General features: G+C 43.9%; 1 protein-coding gene across 2 annotated transcripts in view; it reads left to right on the forward strand.

Moving 5' to 3' along the window:
* The window catches only part of LOC124615629 (myosin-9-like), a 246,316-nt gene that overhangs the window by 51,155 nt on the left and 172,882 nt on the right, over positions 1 to 22,279 (forward strand). For both annotated transcript variants that reach the window (XM_047143635.1, XM_047143636.1), the window contains exon 7: positions 13,048 to 13,262. In XM_047143635.1, coding sequence (XP_046999591.1) covers positions 13,048 to 13,262 — 215 coding nt within the window. The remainder of the gene's footprint in view (positions 1 to 13,047; positions 13,263 to 22,279) is intronic.

Raw genomic sequence — 22,279 nt, forward strand, 5'->3', positions numbered from 1 at the left:
ATAATTTTTCCCACGTGGAATGTTTCCTTCCATTATATTGATATCATTAATTTGAATCCAACAATCACGTTTGTTATTGTCACTGTTGCATTTCGAAATCTTTTCTGTCGTCTTATTTTCCTCTTTCTGTTTTTGCCAGTAGTTTCACTTTGTATTCACCTTCTCCTTTTTACCGTAATCTGCTATACTATTTTATCCCGCCTATATATATACTCAATAATACGTAACCCACTTCCAAACCATAACCAAAAAAATTTTTTTGCCGCTTTCAGCACTACCGCCGCTATAATATCCACCGTTTCTAGTTCACAAACAGCTCCTTTCACCTTTTAAACAACCATTTCGGCCAGTTCTAATAACTTTCGCTTTATTTCCATTTCCGTTTTTCCCACATCACTGATCATTTTTAGTCGCTTCCCACAGGTTTTAACGCCATTATTTCTTCGTCAGACAATTGTTAGCCTCATTTTCATAATCTGCCACCACAATACCACTCCTTTTAATATACTACACGCAGTTTTTTCGAAGTTTTCCCGAATTTCTCCGTCCTTTAACGTGTTTTGGTGGCAACACAACCAACTAACCTTTATGCACATCGTTGTCTACCAACCCAAGTCCAACATAGCCCAGCTGTAACCAACACCTTTTCGCCTTTTTTCATTCCAGATCTCCAGTTTCTTTCCGGTTCACCTTTATCTCTCCCCATATATTTTTATTTTCATTTTCATTTCACCTCATGTTACACTTTCCACCTTCTAATACCATGTCACCCTCACAACACCCCCACAATGACCCCATTAAGTTTTATTTACATTCCCTCCGCAAACATGCCTTCGTCCTAGCCAGATTACGCTCGCATATTTTATTTTCTCAGGCTTGTCTGACATTTGGCATTACCCTCAAAGGCCTCACACTCAAAGTTCCCATCTCTGGCTGCAACCCTTCCTTCCATCAGTCCCTATACCAGTTCCAAACTGAACAATCCATTGCCCTCACCCACCTAATCCTTCACCTACACATCAACTCGGCCAATGAACACACCCGTCAACTCCTATCCTTAATAAAAGTCCTTAATCTTTCCTCACCCACATCCACACCGGCTGTTCAGAGCATCCTCCTACAGGCCAACCGTAAATTAGAACAGCATGCCACCCTCCACCTCAAAAAACTATCCAATCTCCTGGTTTCCCACCTCCGGAAAGGCAACTCACTCACCCTTCACAACCTTTCCAGCAAACCTCAACCTCCTCTCATTGCACACAAACCCAGTCTCTCCCATCTACTCAATCTCCCACTTCCAGCTCCACTCCCTCCAAAACCTCAAAATTCCGATCAACACAATCTGGAACCACAACACCCTAATTCAGTAGTTAACCTTTCCTCCAAACCTCTCTCCCAATCCGAAACCTCTGTCCTATCCAAAGGCCTCACCTTCAGCCCCACTCCCAGATTCAACCAAACAGCCCTCGTCAAAGATTTACTGTCCTACACTCGTACTCTCTGCTGGAAGTATCACTTTGCCACGAAGAAAAATGATCCTAATCCTACTCCTAATGATCCGACTCCTCAAGACACCATCCAAATTGAACCCTGCTTGGAACAGTTCCGTCCTCCGTCACAGCGGGACCCACCTCCTCTTCCTCAAAATCACCCTCTCCAAACCTTCCAGGAAGTTCTGACTTCCAGCCTTGCATCTCAATCCTTCTTAAAAAACCTTAATCCTACACCCAACATCACCACTGCTGAAGCCCAGGCTATCCGTGATCTGAAGGCTGACCGATCCATCGTCATTCTTCCGGCGGACAAGGGTTCCACGACCGTGGTACTTGATCGTCGGGAGTATGTGGCTGAGGGACTGCGTCAGCTTTCAGACAACACCACATACAAAGTTTGCCAAGGTAACCCCATTCCCGATGTCCAGGCGGAGCTTCAAGGAATCCTCAGAACCTTAGGCCCCCTGCAAAACCTTTCACCTAACTCCATCAACCTCCTGACCCCACCGACACCCCGCACCCCTACCTTCTACCTTCTTCCTAAAATCCACAAACCCAATCATCCCGGCCGCCCCATTGTAGCTGGTTACCAAGCCCCCACAGAGCGTATCTCTGCCTACGTAGATCAACACCTTCAACCCATTACATGCAGTCTCCCATCCTTCATCAAGGACACCAACCACTTCCTTGAACGCCTGGAATCCTTACCCAATCTGTTACCCCCGGAAACCATCCTTGTAACCATTGATGCCACGTCCTTATACACAAATATTCCGCACGTCCAGGGCCTCGCTGCGATGGAGCATTTCCTTTCACGCCGATCACCTGCCACCCTACCTAAAACCTCTTTCCTCATCACCTTAGCCAGCTTCATCCTGACCCACAACTTCTTCACTTTTGAGGGCCAGACATACCAACAATTAAAGGGAACAGCCATGGGCACCAGGATGGCCCCCTCGTACGCCAACCTATTCATGGGTCGCTTAGAGGAAGCCTTCTTGGTTACCCAAGTCTGCCAACCCAAAGTTTGGTACAGATTTATTGATGACATCTTCATGATCTGGACTCACAGTGAAGAAGAACTCCAGAATTTCCTCTCCGACCTCAACTCCTTTGGTTCCATCAGTTTCACCTGGTCCTACTCCAAATCCCATGCCACTTTCCTTGACGTTGACCTCCACCTGTCCAATGGCCAACTTCACACGTCCGTCCACATCAAACCCACCAACAAGCAACAGTACCTCCATTATGACAGCTGCCACCCATTCCACATCAAACGGTCCCTTCCCTACAGCCTAGGTCTTCGTGGCAAACGAATCTGCTCCAGTCCGGAATCCCTGAATCATTACACCAACAACCTGAAAACAGCTTTCGCATCCCGCAACTACCCTCCCGACCTGGTACAGAAGCAAATAACCAGAGCCACTTCCTCGTCCCCTCAAACCCAAAATCCCCCACAGAAGAACCACAAAAGTGCCCCACTTGTGACAGGATACTTTCCGGGACTGGACCAGACTCTGAATGCGGCTCTCCAGCAGGGATACGACTTCCTCAAATCCTGCCCTGAAATGAGATCCATCCTTCATGAAATCCTCCCCACTCCGCCAAGAGTGTCTTTCCGCCGTCCACCTAACCTTCGTAACCTGTTAGTTCATCCCTATGAAATCCCCAAACCACCTTCCCTACCCTCTGGCTCCTATCCTTGTAACCGCCCCTGATGCAAAACCTGTCCCATGCACCCTCCCACCACCACCTACTCCAGTCCTGTAACCCGGAAGGTGTACACGATCAGAGGCAGAGCCACGTGTGAAAGCACCCACGTGATTTACCAACTGACCTGCCTACACTGTGATGCATTCTATGTGGGAATGACCAGCAACAAACTGTCCATTCGCATGAATGGACACAGGCAGACAGTGTTTGTTGGTAATGAGGATCACCCTGTGGCTAAACATGCCTTGGTGCACAGCCAGCACACCTTGGCACAGTGTTACACCGTCCGGGTTATCTGGATACTTCCCACCAACACCAACCTATCCGAACTCCGGAGATGGGAACTTGCCCTTCAGTATATCCTCTCTTCTCGTAATCCGCCAGGCCTCAATCTCCGCTAATTTCAAGTTGCCGCCACTCATACCTCACCTGTCTTTCAACAACTTCTTTGCCTCTACACTTCTGCCTCGACTGACATCTCTGCCCAAACTCTTTGTCTTAAATATGTCTGCTTGTGTCTGTATGTGTGGATGGATATGTGCGTGTGTGCGAGTGTATACCTGTCCTTTTTTCCCCGTAAGGTAAGTCTTTCCGCTCCCGGGATTGGAATGACTCCTTACCCTCTCCCTTAAAACCCACTTCCTTTCGTCTTCCCCTCTCCTTCCCTCTTTCCTGACGAGGCAACAGTTTGTTGCGAAAGCTTGAATTTTGTGTGTATGTTTGTGTTTGTTTGTGTGTCTATCGACCTGCCAGCGCTTTTGTTCGGTAAGTCATCTCATCTTTGTTTTTTATATATATATATATATATATATATATATATATATATATATATATATATATATATATATATATATATATATATATATATATATATATATAATGGAAGGAAACATTCCACGTGGGAAAAATTATATATAAAAACAAAGATGAGGTGACTTACCGAACAAAAGCGCTGGCAGGTCGATAGACACACAAACAAACACAAACACACACACAAAATTCAAGCTTTCGCAACAAACTGTTGCCTCATCAGGAAAGAGGGAAGGAGAGGGGAAGACGAAAGGAAGTGGGTTTTAAGGGAGAGGGTAAGGAGTCATTCCAATCCCGGGAGCGGAAAGACTTACCTTAGGGGGAAAAAAGGACAGGTATACACTCGCACACACGCACATATCCATCCACACATACAGACACAAGCAGACTGAAATATGTCTGCTTGTGTCTGTATGTGTGGATGGATATGTGCGTGTGTGCGAGTGTATACCTGTCCTTTTTTCCCCCTAAGGTAAGTCTTTCCGCTCCCGGGATTGGAATGACTCCTTACCCTCTCCCTTAAAACCCACTTCCTTTCGTCTTCCCCTCTCCTTCCCTCTTTCCTGATGAGGCAACAGTTTGTTGCGAAAGCTTGAATTTTGTGTGTGTGTTTGTGTTTGTTTGTGTGTCTATCGACCTGCCAGCGCTTTTGTTCGGTAAGTCACCTCATCTTTGTTTTTTTATATATATATATATATATATATATATATATATATATATATATAAATTTTGCAGTTTAGATTTGACCTACTTTTTTATGGCTTCTACTGCATGTGTTTTTAGTGCCTTCACTTTATAGTTTGACCCCTCTGACTGGATTTGCCCACTTTTTGCAGATACCTCTATTTTACTCACTCAACTTTTGAATTGTGGGCTGATGATATCACTGTTTAGTCCCATAACCCCCTCAATCAATCAGTCAGTCAATCAATGGTTCTTTTACTTCATAATGAGTCAGCCCCCTATTGTAGTTGCAGGTCCCCCTCCACAGTAATCCTTATTTTGCTGGATTACCCCTGCCTTTTGGCCTTTCACACTAAATTTGCCCTCCCTCCTTCCCTGTTCTGGGTGTTAATGGAAGACTTTCACATGGTTATGTCTTTCTTCAGTTTTCTTCGCAAAAGTGGTTTTTCCTCCCAGACTCAAGTCCTTGAATTTCCCTCTGGAATTTTAGTCTCACAGTTAACATTGGTGTTGACATTGGTTGTAGAGACCTTGGCCTTGCCTCCATATTGACCAGGATCTCCCCCCTTTTTCCCTATGTTTTTGTGGTCTTTTGTGAAATTTTGTTTCTACTTTCCTTGTGTCTTCTTCCGCTGCTATTGTCCCTATTGTCGTGGTCATAGCATGGTGTGGGGATCGGGAAGGGTCGGTGGCAGTGCTGATGCCCAATGCGCATACCTACTCTAGCTGTCCTTCCCCTCTTCATACTGCCCTGATGTTTCTTTTGCCTCTTTGTTTGCCCATTTACCTTTGATCTCACTGTTTGGTACTCTCCCCGTTCAACCAACCATCCAACCAACCTGGTTCAGGCTCATTGATGTCATCTTCACATTCTGGACTGAGGTTGAGGACATCATATTTGTTTTCGTCCAGAACTTCTATACCTTCTCACCCATTCACTTCTCCTGCTCCTCCTCAAGACAAGCCATCTACCACGATGTTTACTTTCACCTCAGAGATGGCTACATCAGTTCTTCCATCCATATCAAATCCACCAACCAGCAGCAATACTTCCATCTAGTCAGCTGCCACCCATTCCACATCAAGAAGTCTCTTCCATACAGTCTAGCCAACCTTGGTCATTGCATCTGTAGTGATGAGTAGTCCCTATCCTAATACCAAGTGTCCTGCTGATACCTCCACTGACCAAACTTACTGTCCTAACATTCTACAAATGTACTTCTCCTGTGCCTTCTCTCTGCAGTCACCCCCCCCCCCCCCCCCCCCCACATACCCATCATCCCTCCACAAAGCAGCACTCCCCTTGTGACTCAGCACCACCCAGGACTGGAACAACTGAATCACATTCTCCGCCAAGCTTTAGACTCTCTCGTTGTGCTCTGAAATGAGAAAAATCCTATCATCGATCCCACTTCTCCTACAGTGCTATTCCACTATCCGCTGAAAATATGTAACATCCATGTCCATCCTTACCCAACTCTTTTCCAGCCGTGCTCCTAACTCCCTATGTTATGGCTCATATCCCTGCAGTAGACGTAGATGTAAGAGCTGTCCTATCATCTTCCCTCCACCACCTACGCTAGTATGGCCACAGGTTTCTCCTGTCCCATCAAAGACCAGGTTACCTGTGCTCTACAAACTAAGCTGCAACCACTGTGCTGTTTCCATGTGGGCATGACAACTATGATCTGTCTGCCCATATTAAAGGCAGCCGTCAAACTGTGGTCAGGAGACATTTGGACCAGGCAGTTGCTGAACACCATCTGGATCCTCCCGGCGGTCATCAGTTGTTCTTAATTGTGCATATGGGAATTCTCCCTGCAATACATCCTACATTTCTGTAATCCCACTTGGCGTCAACCTCTGCTAGTCCCTGTCATCATGTACCTATCCCCTTCCCTGCTTCTATTCCAGTACTTATTTTTCTGAGACATGGAAAAGAGTTTGCTGTGTACAAGGGTCACTCCAAAAGAAATGCGCACTATTTTTTTAAAAATCCATCTTTTATTCTACATGTTTGAAAGTTTTACAGTGTGTAGATACATCCTTTAGGAACAATATTTTCATTTCTCCGCATAATTTCCATGCCTCTCAACTGCTGTACGCTATCTTGGAACCAGCGCCTGTATACTCGCGCAGTAAAATTCGGGACCAACCTGTTGGAGCCACTGTTTGGCAGCATGCACAAGGGAGTCATCATCTTCAAACCTTGTTCCACGAAGAGAGTCTTTCAGTTCCCCAAAGAGATGATAAGAGCCAGGTCAGGACTGTAAGGCGGGCGTTTCAGTGTTGTCCATCTGAGTTTTGTGATCGCTTCCATGGTTTTTTTACTGACATGTGACAGTGCATTGTCGTGCAACAACAAAACATCCTGCTTTTGCCGATGTGGTCGAACACGACTCAGTCGAGCTTGAAGTTTCTTCAGTGTCGTCACATATGCATCAGAATATATGGTGGTTCCATTTGGCATGATGTCCACAAGCAAGAGTCCTTCCGAATCATAAAACATCGTATCCATAACTTTTCCGGCAAAAGGTGTGGTTTTGAATTTGCATGATGCCACTCCATTGATTGCCTCTTCATCTCTGGTGAAAAATGATGGAGCCATGTTTCATCACCTGTCACAGTTCTTCCAAGAAATTCATCTCCATCATTCTCATACTGTTCCAAAAGTTCACTGCATACCGTTTTTCTTGTTTCTTTGTGAGCTACTGTCAACATCCTGGGAACCCACCCAGCACAAACCTTTTTCATCGCCAACACTTTCAGTATTCTGCAAACACTTCCTTCCCCTATCCCAATGTAGTGACAATTCGTTCACTGTGATGCGTCTGTCAGCAGTAACCAGTTTGTTAACTCTTTGCACATTGTCTGGAGTGTGTGCAGTACGAGGCCTGCTGCTGCTGCTGCTGCTGCTGCTGCTGCGAGGACAATCCTCAATATTGTCATGCCCGCTTTCATCACGTAACCTGCTTGCCCAATGACTAACTGTACTGCGATATGAGAGCACGTTGCTTCTGATGAACGTCAAGTGTAGCAGCCATCTTGAAGACATGCTGTGACGGCGCCACTCACGGGAAGAGGTTGAACTAAATTTGAAAACAAGTGGGAAGGATGTATCTACACACTGTAAAACTTTCACACATGCAGAATGAAAATTGTGTTTTTACAAAGATAGTGTGCATTTCTTTTGGAGTGACCCTCGTACCTCATGAAGAGGGTAATTGGCGGATTGCTACTTCTTACAACTGGACATTACCTAAGTACATCACAGTGGGATTAATCCATCTTGAGGTAAAACGTTATAGCTCAAATGCCGTATGTTGCTGAAACTAAAAAATTCGGACACACAGTAGTTGCATGTAGAAGCTAAGCAACTCATGGACCAGCTGTACACAAATGAGGTGCACACAGTTTCTATACTCCAATTAGCATGAACGTTGTGAATCACTAGTATGGAGTAAGGACTGTCTCCTGTTTGCTGTGGAGCAAAAATCACCAAATGAATATCTTACAGTGAAGTTCCAGAGGCACTTAATGTGGAATAATAGCTACTGTTTGCTACATCAGTTACTTCATGACTGCATCAAAAATATGTAACACAACAGACTCATTATGATTGTTTCCTAATGTATCTTTCTTAATTTTCTTGGATCCATTATCAGATTGGAAGGGTAACAGTAAATCACACCACAAAAATAGCTCCCAAAATTTGGTGGATTATGGAAGGATTACAAATTGTGCAAGAATTGAATTGTTTTGGGTTGGACATACATTAAGCACAGTGCTTCAAGACACACTTAAGAAACTTAACATTTTTGTACTAGTGTTCTACAGTTAGCACAAGCAAGTGCTCATTGGTGACAGTTGAAGTTGGACTTTCATTTATATGTTTGCTAATGATGCCAGAGTGTGGCCACCAGTTTATAACCAGATGCCATAAGAAGGCATACATTGCTGACAATGAGCAGCCAGAGGATTCTCTAGACATAGAATCTCTCAACTTTCTTATGCAATGCTACCCTGCCCCCTTCATCGGTGCCCATGTTGTAACTTTTGCGACGGAGGGAGGGTCTAAGAAAACTCCATCATTCAAGGCTGTAATGTACAAAAGATGTGTAAAAAATGCAACTTATTTGATAGTGATTAAGTAGTACCACATTTTACAGTATAAGATAAATAAAAATCTCAGCCATGTTCAATCTGAAATATTTATTCAGACAATAAAAATTTTAATGTTAAATGTCAGGTAGTACATTAAAACTACCTTTGGATTGATTAAAAATGGTGATGCTGAAGGTACAACTGGGCTGTAAAATTAAAGATATAATAAAGTTTTTGAGAACAGGTGATGGGAATGATAATTACACCTAGATGGCGGACAGAAAGTTTCTCCCTGAAGTATTTTGGAATATTTTTAGTAAATAGCATTTTTTTTTACGGAAACACATTTCTACATTTGAATTAATGATTTGAAGAGTTGTTTGTTCACTTCTCAGTATTTTACATTTGTGACCCTGGTTATGTAAACATTCTTCAAATCATCTGCCAAAACTCTCAGCAAGCAAAGCACTGCTATCTTTTCAGTGGAGACTGTGTCTAGTTTCTCCTAAATATATGCAATAAGCTGGTCTCCATTGCATGGATTGAGGTTATTTGAAGACCGTATCCTCTAGTCAGGTCCGTAGGTACTGTACAGGGTTTAAGTCTGGACTGTTTCCAGGCCAGTCAGTGTGAGCAATTTTGGTGAGACATTCCACTTAAATGGAAGCATTGAATATGGGAATGAACATGTTATGTTCCCATTTTTTAATGATATTTAAAAATGACAAAAATGTAAATAACCACAGAGTGGTACACATACAAAGTTTAAAATTAATTTAAATACGTTTTGTGTAAATTCTTTACATTGTAGCAAATTAAATTTTTACAGCACTGTCTTTTCATCTCCAGGATTGAAATTTAGAGAACATAATTTTTCTGTTATTTCATTTAGCAAAAAAGCAACAATATGTGAAAAAATACTGAATGACAAATTTTCGTTAACTTACTAAGTAAAGGTGTGTTAAAGTTGTGAAAATGATCTGCTTTCAAGAAGTGCACCATGACAGCACCACTTGCTGCCAGCAGCAGACATATTAACTGTGGGAATATGTTCACTGTCATTCATCAAGCAATGCAGACTAGCATAAAATTCCTACAGCCAACACCATCTGTTGTTGTAAAATGGCACTGACTCCAGAAGCATTAAACCTGGACAGCTCTGTTAATAAAAAATAGGCCAGGTGCAAATAGGAATTGTGCACTGAGGGTTCTGTACAAGCTTAATTATTTGTAGAGACAGTTCATCCATCCTGGAAATTGACAATCTCGGTGATTTTTGCCTATTGTCAACATTGATACTGGCAAGATATCGCTCTTGTGAATTCAAAGTCTTTCAAGAATGTTTTAAGTGTGAAATCAGATAACAGATGATGGAAGAAATAATTTTTGTGTGCGAGATAATGGCAAATTGACAATATTTGGATTATTTCCTTTACATGTACTGTGAAACTTTACTTCCTGCCAAATTTCAGGAGTCTATTCAATGGGAAGTGTGCTATAGGTTTTAATGAGTAAGTTTGTGAATAGCGATATATTATATGACATAAATGTTTGTATCTTTCAATTGTGAATATGATAGTACAACAGCTATATGATTTACTGGGGATGTATGAAAATTTGTGCCGGTCTGGGACACTGGCCTACTGTCTTTTGATTGGATTACCTTAGAATCTTCAACTTTTTTGCGCCACCAGAGCACTCTAAACCTTACTGTGTTACATAAATTTCAACTTGATACATCTTCACAGTACTGAGATTAAGGGTTTTTAACAGTCAAGCAGACACAAACAACTAAGTGATCCTATAAGGGTTCCATTTTGACTGACTGAGGTAAGGAAGCCTAAAAAGGGAGAAACTTTCTGTCCACCATGTAGATGTCTAGTACTTTTTGCAGAAAGTAAACTGAAGATTTTGTTTGCTTGTAGAAAATTTGTCTACTGTGTCTTCCAAGTTACTATTCTATTCCTGTTCTGTGAAAATTTAATAAATATAAATTTGAAATGTGTCCTTCAGTATGTTTCTCAGCTATGTGTTTTGTTGGCTGAGGGTGCTAAATGATTTGTCAGCTTTGCATATTTTGATTCATTTGTCACATAATTCAGTACAGCCCTCTTAACCAAAGGAGGAAAAAAGTAATTTCTGAAATAGTCACTTAACTTCGGTGCAACAGAACATGTTTCGCCTTAAAGCATATCAGGTTCTGATTTCCACTTAAGGATTTTCATTGCTATAAAACACTCAGTTCTTTCGCAGTGTTGATTAAAATGGCTTCATTTATATTTTTCATAATGTTGGGATGAATGAAAGTTGTATTGTTCTTTGTAAAACTGAATTCAAGTGACATAATTAGTGTAGGCGGGAAAAATTCTGAATTCAGTGCACCACATCAGTTTTGTTTTCAATTTATTGCATATTTGTAGTTACATAGTATGGGTTTAAAGAGCAAAAATTTTGTTAATCACTCATAGTTTTATTTTTCAGCAACTGCAGTAAGAAATAAATGGCTAATCGTATGCAATACATGTAGGCCCACCTTGGTTTCCATTCCTAAGTCAAAACACCTACAGTGCTTACCACTTTATTAACACCCTCTTGTGAACAGTCTCACAAAAGCTGACAGTAATGCTTTGCTTTATTTGCTGCTCTATTTGATGCAGTTGTTGTTCTCCATACTTCAACATGGACATACACTTACAGCTTCAATGAAATCTTGAAAAGGCCCTAGCCCTGTTTCATTTTCTAGATTATTTTAGTGTTCATAATGTGATTTGGGGCCTTTGCCAACAAGTGCCACTGTGCAAAACTTTTGGCCCCATAGAGGACATGTGTGTCCCGAACAGAGAAGATGGGATACATTTCAGTTATGCTACAGGCCATTCTTAGTCAAAAGAAGTTCATGATTTGCTTTCACATGAAAAATTCCCAATGTGGCTTCACCTATTGCATGTGGAAGTGCATGCACCTGACAGAGAAACCGTTAATGGCCTTAACTGCTCCTGTAATTCTCTTTGTCCCCAGTTACTTCAGCTACAACCATGTGATCACTGCCGTATTAAACAGATGCATAATATTATGAAACACGTGTCATGTAAGTTCAAATCGATTTACGGTTTTTAAATTTCTACTTTTTGCCTTCTTGCTAGGATCTACAAGACTGTTCGGTCCAGAACTTTGTTGCTTCTGACTAGACTCCTGGTCCAGCATTGTTCTCAGATATTGTAATATGCCTAAGTGCCTGGTGTTGGACCATCCATTCAGGGACACTTGTAGTGTCTATTTGTTTCCTTGTTAGTAAGGTGCCTCATTGTAATGTCTTTGTTGAACTAGGATGTAAATGCCTGTGTATTAATTGCACTCTCTTAGGAGACACTTTCTGCTGTGGGTAATGGGAGTAGCTGAATCAACAAGTCACAAGATGGTGTACACTTTCTTACCAATGATTACATGTTTTGAATCATTAGCAACCTTAGCCCCACATACAATGCAGTGTGTACTAGACTGTTACTATTCTCTATTGTTGTAGCTGCGATGGGCTTTATTTTGTGTTTTGTTAATGTGTTTGATGTCTGCTTCTGGAAACATCAGACGAACTGCTAAACTCGGTGCTGTGCACTTACAAAGTCAATATAGTATGGCAGTGAGGGGAAAGTTGTCAGTGCCAGTCAAGTACATTAGATTTTGTATTAATTCAACTAGGTCCATCAGTGCTGTGTTGATAGTCTTAGTGTGCAAGTAGAAAAATTCACACAATATTCTAATTGGGTTTCCTCAAAGTTTTTGCTGTTTTACTCTGTACTGCCCCATCATTAGAATCTGCTAATTTATGTGAAAATATTCCTGCCTTATTAACAGAAGGTATTTATATCAGTGATGGTACATATTTATGTGGTTGTTAATTGTTCTGGACACAAATGATACTGTAGTTTTAGGATTGTAGGTAGTTACCAACAATGTGTACATGCTGAGTGATCGGTTGATGTAGTAGTCTATCACCTCAGTTATTATTCCTTTACGCACTGGAGGCAAGCAGCCTGTGTCGGGGTGGGTTTTGAACCATTGCTTGCCCTCTGTAACAGGACTGTGGTGAGAGATTTTGTAAGATGTTCTATCTTTCTGTGCTTTCACAGCTTTGCCTGGTCTTGTGTACTATTTGTCATTTCCACATTTCGTGATAAGTGTAAGCTAATTTAAATCATTAATTACATTGTTGAGTGTGATTTTCCTTCCGAATTCCCTCCTGCAGATGAAAAATACCAAGAAAAAGCCCAGGAGCTGGCAAAACTTCACAAGGAAATGGACTCAAGAGAACAGGAAGCAAGTATACCAAATGACAAAAATTGTAAATGTGAAATGTCACAGAAACTGAAGCGTGAATTGAAGTCCACACAGAATTATGTGAAAGTATTAGAAGATAAAATGTCTGATGCAGAGGGAGTAAACTATAAACTGGAAAAGCGGGTAATATTGTATATACATCGCCTTATATGGCTTTGTGTTGCTTTACCTATCAATGTTACATTTCCACAACTATCTGTGTAGGTCAGTTTATCCAAAAGAAAATATTTCTGCAGTATTATTGGTGTTGTATTTGTCAATAGTTAGATAATACACCTAATTAGTAATTTCAGTAGCTTCTAATTGTGAAGAACTTATAATTTTTCTGATTAAACCAAGCTACTGGGTACCTTTCTTCCTTCTTGGGTTGAATCTCCTTCCTAGTTGCCCTCCCTCTCTGTCCCCACTACTTCCCCTCTGCCCCGTCCTGTCTCTCAGTGTCCTTGTGTACATCAGTCCAGCTATCCTGGTTTTGTATTTCTTATGGTTTTTGTTCCTCTTCTTTTTCTTCCTCACCTTTCCATTGTAGCATTTTTGTTCCCCCTTTGGGGTTTGACCTCCCCTTCCAAAGTTTGTCTCTGTAGTGTGAGCCAACTGGGAAGAACGCCTTACGTAGTGACTTCGTCATGTAGCTTTACTAGCTCTTCCATCTCTTACTTGATGCAAATGTCCTTTAAACAATGTATAGCTAGCACGAACTAGTCCATGTGGTGAGGTCGTTATGTACTCATTTAGTTGAGCCTTTTGACAACACTGGGATCACACTTCTAATACCTGAGCTGCTACATCTCCATGTGTGCATCATTGGAGTGGTTGATTGTCATCTTGGAACATCTGAACTCATGGCAACACCTGCCATCCCATAAGGCCCCCCCCCCCCTCGCCCTTGGGTTCGGGGGTAAGAGTAGGCCTGCGGTATTCCTGCCTGTCGTAAGAGGCGACTAAAAGGAGTCTCAAACGTTTCGGCCTATATGTGATGTGGTCCCCTAAGGGGTTTGACCACTACATTTCAAAATTTTCTGTTAGTGCATACCATTTGGGGAAGGACGCCTTACGTGGTGCATTATATATCAATCTTGCCCTAAGATCTGGCACGTTCGTTATTGTCATGGAGTTGGACTCCCATCGAGCTTCCGGGCACTTCGGCTGTGTTCCGGGTAGCATAAATTCCCTCCATTGTGCACTTCCATCTTTGCCTTTGTGATATACATGAATATTCGACACCCGACATCCAGTATGGTAGCCAGTCCGTTGTGTGGGGTCATCATGTACCGTCTTGGTGGTAGCCCCCTGACTATACAGGGATCGCACTGCTGATGCCTGAGCTGCTAGCTCCTCATGTATGCCGAGGAGTAGATGCCTATCCCTCTGGGGCATCAGGACTCCTGGCAAAGACCATCCTGCCAGGTCGTCTTTGCTGTGGCTGGGTGGCGCCCGTGGGGAGAGCCCTTGGTCGGAGTGGGTGGCATCAGGGCGGATGACCCGCAATGAAGTGTTGTACATCGTCTCTCGCTGGTGGGCCTCCATCAGCAGTCTCTAAGCGATCAAGGTCTAACCTCAACGGCAAGAAATACGATCCAAGATCATTTCCCTCCCTGGCCACTCCATGGGAGGAACGTATGGCTAAAGAAGGCAGTGGAGATTATTCACCCCGGTACCTCGTCTGTATACGAGTTGATGGTGAATCATTTATATTGATGAAACCTCAGTTTTTTGTGGAGCATGTGGAGGACAAGTTCGGGGAGGTGGAGGGCTTGTCCAAAATGCGCTCTGGTTCAGCTCTCATCAAAACAGCATCCTCTGCCCAGTCACGGAGGTTGCTCGCTTGTGACAAGTTGGGGGATGTTTCCGTTAGCATCACACCCCATAAGAGTATAAACATGGTGCATGGTATTATCTTCCACAGGGATCTTCTGCAGTCCGACGATGAACTACACGCCAACCTAGAACGACGAGGTGTTCACTTTGTCCGGCATGTCCATCGTGGTCCGAGGGATAATCAAGTAGCCACCTGTGCCTTTGTCTTGACCTTCGAGGGTGATGTATTAACCGAAAAGGTCAAGGTGATGGTTTGCCGCTGTGATGTAAAGCCATATATCCCTCCTCTGATGCGGTGTTTTAAATGCTGGAAGTTTGGGCACATGTCATCCAGATGTACTTCCGCCTTCACGTGTCAAGATTGTGGACGTCCTTCGCATCCCAATACTCGATGTGCCCCGTCTCCCATCTGTGTTAACTGCGGAGAAAACCATTCCCCCTGCTCACCGGACTGTAGGATATTCCAGAAAGAACGGAAGATAATGGAATATAAGACCCTGAACCGCCTGACCTACACCAAGGCTAAGCGGAAATATGAGAGGCTACATCCAGTGCCATTGACATCAACCTATGCCGCTGCTGCGACAACGGTTCTATCATCTCCCGTGTCATCATGTGCAGTTGGCTCTACGATCTGTCAAATTCCACCAGCCCCCTTGATTGTGGGGGGCACTTCACTCCCTGTTGCTCCTGCTCCATCTACTTCAGGAGCAACCCCCCCGCCCCCCTCCCCTACCATCGGGGACATCAGTTCCCCCTTCCCATCCGGAGAAGCGTAAGGCTTCTTGCTGAGCTCTGACAGCTTCTCAGCCTTCACCTTTTCTTCTGCATTGCTCTTCAAGAAACTTGGTTTCCGGCAATGCAAACCCCCGCCCTCCGTGGCTATCGGGGTTATTATAAGAACCGGGCAGATTACGAAAGGGTGTCTGGTGGCGTCTGCATCTATGTCCTTCACTCTCTTCACAGCGAGTCTGTCCCTCTACAAACACCTTTAGAGGCTGTCGCTGTTCGGGTGTGGACGCCGCAGGCTGTTACTGTCTGCAGTCTCTATCTTCCACCCGATGATGATGTCCCGCAGCATGTCCTGGCGGCGCTGATAGCCCATTTGCCGCCACCTTTCGTGTTTCTGGGCGACTTCAACGCCCATAACCCTCTGTGGGGTGGGTCAGTGGCAACAGGTTGAGGTGCCACCATTGAGCCTGTATTGTCACAGCTCGAACTTTCCATTTTAAATGATGGTGCCTTCACACATTTCAGTGGGGCACATGGCATGTACTCCGCCATCGACCTTTCAATCTGCAGCCCTAGCCTCTTACCGTCTGTCCAATGGAGTGTACATGATGACCTGTGTAGTAGTGACCACTTTCCGGTCTTTCTGTCACTGCGACAGCGTCACTCTTCTGGGCACCCTTGCAGATGGGCTATGAATAAGGCTGACTGGGACTTGTTCTCCTCTATTGCCACTATTGAGCCTCTGTCTAATGAAGCCATTGATGCATTGGTTCACTCGGTCACCACCGCCATCGTTAGTGCTGCAGAATCTGCCGTTCCCCGTTCTTCTGGGTCCCCTCGGCGGAGGACTGTGCCTTGGTGGTCGCCTGAGATCACAGAGGCGATTAAAGATCGCAGACGGGCACTCCAGCGTCACAAGCGGCATCCATCTTTAGAAAACCTCGTCGCCTTTAAACGGCTCGGTGCACGGGCCCGCCACATCATTCGCTAACACAAGCAGGAGTGTTGGGAACGGTATGTCTCCACCATTGGCCTCCATGTCTCTCCATCGCAGGTCTGGGCCAAGATTAGATGTGTCTATGGCTATTGGACCCCTGTCAGTGTTCCTGCGCTGTCACTGAATGGGGCAGTTTGTACTGACTCCAACATAATTGCCAACCGCTTAGCAGACCATTTTGCTCTCAGTTCCGCATCTGTGAATTACCCACTAGCATTCCGCTCCATTAAAGAGCGGTTGGAACATCGGAGCCTTTCATTTCAAACACGCCATCCTGAATCCTACAATGTCCCATTCACTGATTGGGAATTCCACAGTGCCCTAGCCGCTTGACCTGATACAGCTCCCGGGCCAGATCGCATCCACTGTCAGATGCTGAAACACCTCTCAGTGGACTGCCAGCGACACCTCCTCGACCTTTACAACTGCATCTGGGTCGAGAGTGAGTTTCCATCGCAATGGCGGGAAAGTATTGTTATCCCCATTTTGAAACCTGGCAAGAGTCCATTGGAGGTGGACAGCTATCGCCCCATTAGCCTCACCAACGTTTTTTGCAAGTTGCTCGAATGCATGGTGAGCCGGAGGTTGAGCTGGGTGCTCGAGACTCGGGGCCTTCTGGCTCCGTCTCAGGTTGGGTTCCGTAAAGGCTGCTCTGCCACCGACAATCTGGTGAGCCTGGAGTCAGCCATCCGTACGGCCTTTGCCTGCCGTCAGCACCTCGTCGCTGTCTTTTTTCACATGCGGAAGGCATACGATACGACGTGGCACCATCACATCCTCTCTACGCTTCACGGTTGGGGTCTTCGGGGTCCACTGCCGATTTTCCTACAAAATTTTCTGTCACATTGTACCTTCCGCCTCCCATAGTTCCTCCCGAGTTCAGGAGAATGGGGTACCACAGGGATCTGTCCTAAGTGTCTGCCTGTTTTTAATTGCAATTAACGGGCTCGCTGCGGCGGTGGGAACGTCTGTCTCAGCTTCCTTGTATGCTAACGACTTCTGCCTCTACTATAGCTCCACTGGCATCGCAGCTGCTGAACGTCAGCTGCAGGGCGCTATCCACAAGGTGCAGTCTTGGGCTGTAGCGCATGGCTTCCAGTTTTCGGCTGCTAAGACCTGCGTTATGCATTTCTGCCGGCTATGAACAGTTCACCCTGAGCGGCGGCTTTATCTTGCCGGCGAACTTCTTGCTGTGGTGGAGACACTTCGTTTTTTGGGTATGGTTTTTGGTACCTGGTTGACTTGGCTCCCACGTATTCGGCAGCCTAAACAGATGTGTTGGCGGCATCTTGATGCTCTGCGATGCTTGAGCCACACTAGCTGGGGTGCCGACCGCTCTACCCTCTTACGGCTCTACCAGGCGTTAATCCAGTCCTGTGTGGATTATGGGAGCCTGGCTTACGGTTCAGCATCCCCATCTGCATTGCAGGTGCTGGACCCAATCCTTCACACCGGGATCCGACTTGCCACTGGTGCTTTCCGGACCAGCCCTGTGGACAGCATACTTGTGGAGGCAGGCGTCCCTCCACTGCGGTTACGGCGCCAACGTTTACTGGCCGCTTATGCTATGCATGTTTGTACCTTGCCCGGGCATCCTAATTATCGTCTCCTGTTCCTGCAGTCAGTCGTCCGTCTCCCAGAACGTCGGGCTCGGTCGGGTTGTATGATAGCAGTCCACGTCAGAGAGCTTCTCTCCGGCCTTGGGGTTTTCCCTCTTCCACCTCCTTTCCGTGCCCCTCTGCGTACACCGCCGTGATGTGTGCCCCGCCCTTGCCATCGGCTCGAATTGGCACAGGGCCCGAAGGACTCAGTCCCTCTGAAGGCCTTTTGCCGCCGCTTTCATTCCATCCTTGCCACATATCAGGGCTCTGGCATTGTTTACACTGACGGTTTGATGGTTGCTGATCATGTCGGTTATGCTCTCACTCTAGGGGACCATTCCGAACTACGTTCATTGCCGGCTGGCTGCAGCGTTTTCACTTCTGAGCTGGTTGCCATCTTTCGTGCCCTAGAGTATATCTGCTCCTGCTCAGGTGAGTCCTTCGTATCTGTAGCGACTCCCTGAGCGGTTTACGAGCTATCGACCAGTGTTTCCCTCATTCTCGTCTGGTGATGGCTATCCAGGAGTCCCTGCATACTCTTGCCCGTTGTGGCTGCTCGGTGGTCTTTGTGTGGACCCCATGCCATGTTGGGATACCCGGCAATGAAAATGTTGACTGCCCCGCGAAACAGGCCACCAGTAAACCATCTCTGGACATTGGCCTCCCGGCGCCTGATTTGTGAGCACTCTTATGCCGCAAAGTTTTCGAACTTTGAGACCCTGAATGGCGCAGCCTAACCACACCAAACAAACTCCGTCCTATCAAGGAGACGACGGATGTGTGGCGGTCATCCCTGCGAGCCACTCGCAGGGACTCAGTAGTCCTTTGTTGGCTTCGCATTGGCCACACCCGCTTGACACACAGCCATTTACTGCAGCATGAGGACCCGCCTCCATGTCGATGTGGGTCGGCTTTGACGGTGGTCCACATTTTGTTGGCCTGTCCACTTTTAAGTGTGCTCAGGCAGACGTTTGCACTGCCTGATACACTCCCCGCCCTTTTACCTGATGACACTGCCATGGCAGGCTTAGTTTTGCGTTTTATTCGGGCTAGTGTTGATTCTGGCCTTTGGCCTACGATTTTAGACTGAGTTTTTAATGTGTCTCTCGGTGGTTGGCTTCTCCTTTTTTGTCTCTATGGTCGGCCAACCACTGTCACACACTGTGTGATTTTAATTTCTTTTGTCTGGACTCTGTCTGTCTTTGTTGTTATGTGTTGTCTGTTGTTGTCTCCATTATTCGTTTTTATTCTGTGTGGGTGTTTTGGAAAAAGGGACCGATGACCGTTGCAGTCTGGTCCCGTTAATCCCCCAAACCAACCAACCAACCAACCAACCATAAGCCCCTTGCTGTGGTTGTGTGACACTCCAGGGAAGAATCCGTGATCGGAGTGGGTAGCACAGGGCGGTCGATTCGCACATGAAACACATTAAGCTTCAAAAATCTGGTCATTCTTCTGTGGTCGCCCCTTCAGTTGGGAATGGATCTTTCAATTCTGCTTCTTATGAACCTGTGGCTTTACCTTCCCAGGCTACATCTAGGGAGGAGGGTCAAGCTCGCCAGCTTCGGGTACAACCCTCATCCAGTACATGATCTGCACCATGACTGTTGGGACACTGTCACCACTATTCAGCCATAATTTTTTGAGCAAACTATCAAAGACAAGTTTACCAAAGTGGAGTCTCTCAGTAACATGTGATTGGGTTCAATGTTGATCAAAACTACTTCTGGAGCATAGGGTCTGTGTTCTTCAAACTGATGAGGAACTCTTAGCCAGTCTGGAACAGAGGGGCATTATTTTGTTTAACGTGTTCAGGATGGCTGTAAGGACAATTGTGTCGATACCAGCGCATTTATTTTGGCATTTGAGGGGGGATATCCTCTCAGAGGTGGTCAAAGTTACTATTTGTCAGTGTGACATGAAGCCATACATCACACCACCCATGATGTGTTATCGGTGTTTGTGTTAAGAGCACTCGTCTTTCCACTGTGCAGCAGACCCTCTGCGTGTTGAATATAGATGCCCACTCCATGAGGGGGAACTCCTGTGTTCTGCTGTGTGGGTGCAGGGATGATTGCCTCTAAATCTGAGCCAGCAAATCAATATAAAATAGTTAAATGCCAACAGGGGCCTTATGTCAGTATTTTCATTTAGCAGTTAGTCATTGACATGCAGTACATGAACTCTAGAGGGTATCAGACTCTGATCCATGATAAATGCTACCACCATTTCTTTTAGATTTGTTTTTGGTGGGATCTGCCCTGAGCAAAACACAATTGTATCGTTTCTTCTATTTCCCAGACATATTTCGCTGAAGTTTCTGCATCATCAGCCAGCTTTCATTTTCTTTCCATTAACCTGGAAAAATGCTCTTTATTACGTGTACATACATAAATTTCAGTTACAAGATTATTTACAAATTTTGAAAACAAAGTTTTGTATATATACATTGTTACTACTTGCTGTGATTTTCCTGGGTTTCTATGTTTTTATTGCACTCGGTTTCTTTCACAATTTCTCATCTGAAACCATATAGAAAAGTTATTTACTTCAAAAATTTTACAGCTGGGAATTTTGCAGTTAGGCCTAACATCAAATAATTCTGTTTCTTTTTTAATTAATACTGTTTCTTTTTAATTAATACCGTTTCTTTTTTTATTAACGCCGTTTCTTTTTTTTATTAACGCCGTTTCTTTTTTTTAATTTTTTTATTAACGCCGTTTCTTTTTTTTATTAACGCCGTTTCTTTTTTTTATTAACGCCGTTTCTTTTTTTTATTAACGCCGTTTCTTTTTTTTATTAACGCCGTTTCTTTTTTTTATTAACGCCGTTTCTTTTTTTTTTATTAACGCCGTTTCTTTTTTATTAAGGCTGGTTCTATTTTTATTATTAATGCTGTTTTTTTATTAATGCTGTTTTTTTATTAATGCTGTTTTTTTATTAATGCTGTTTTTTTTATTAATGCTGTTTCTTTTTTTAATTAAAGCCGTTTCTCTTTTTTTTTTTTTTTTTTTCCTAATTAAGTTTACAGTTACACAGTGCACCACTCAGTATATTAAGAAGATTAGCACACGGACATTATTTAATATTACAGTGAATTAACATGTATTTGATAATGAATTAAATGACTAATATTTAACAACAGGCAAGATGTGATGGCAACTTCTAATACTGGAATGTTTAGCATTATTATAGTACCACTCATGGCTTCGGTTAATACATTGGGGAATCCAATTTTTATTTGAAATTGGAGAAAAAAATTGTAAATGCTGTTGTGTGAGTGATATGTGCCCATTCTTCCGTATGTTTTGTAATTATTTCACTAAAAGCAGCTGCTTTTAAAATGCATATTGCTAAGGATGTCACAATGCACTGTGTTAATGAATTCACTGTAATTGAGACTCAGAGCCATAATATTACTATTAAACTGTGTAGCCAATTTGTGTTTTTCTGTGCAGCCAATTGACTTGTCCATGCAGAGAAAGTAAACATTCTGAATTCTGAGTATCGACGATGTTTCAAATTTGTCAAAGAATCATCTGTGTTTAGATAACCCATACTTTCTCTCTTTCTCTTGAATGTTGTGTTTTGCAAATAATCTGTTACCTACGAACCTGTAGCATGCTGCAGGTGAAAAATAGGTGTGCAGCATTCTTACAATTACAATAAATGGTTGTAGCTCCATTATAAGTTGGATTGAGAAGTATCTTTTGTATTTCTTGATGGTGACTTGTTTCAGACCCTGAGCCCGTTTTCGAACCATCCTACAAAGGAACAATGTGAACTGTAATTTTATTAGTAGGATGGTTTGAAAATGGACACAGGTGTCAGAAACTAGTTGCCATCAAGAAATACAAAAAGATTCTTCTCAATACAACTTATAATGGAGCTACAACTCTGTTGTCTGTTTGTCTTTTAATGGCTACTTTATTACAGTTCTTTATTGACACACTGAATTAAATACTAAAACTATGTGAACATTGTTTCCATTG

Source organism: Schistocerca americana, chromosome 5, assembly GCF_021461395.2.
Source record: "Schistocerca americana isolate TAMUIC-IGC-003095 chromosome 5, iqSchAmer2.1, whole genome shotgun sequence".
Lineage (NCBI taxonomy): Eukaryota > Metazoa > Arthropoda > Insecta > Orthoptera > Acrididae > Schistocerca > Schistocerca americana.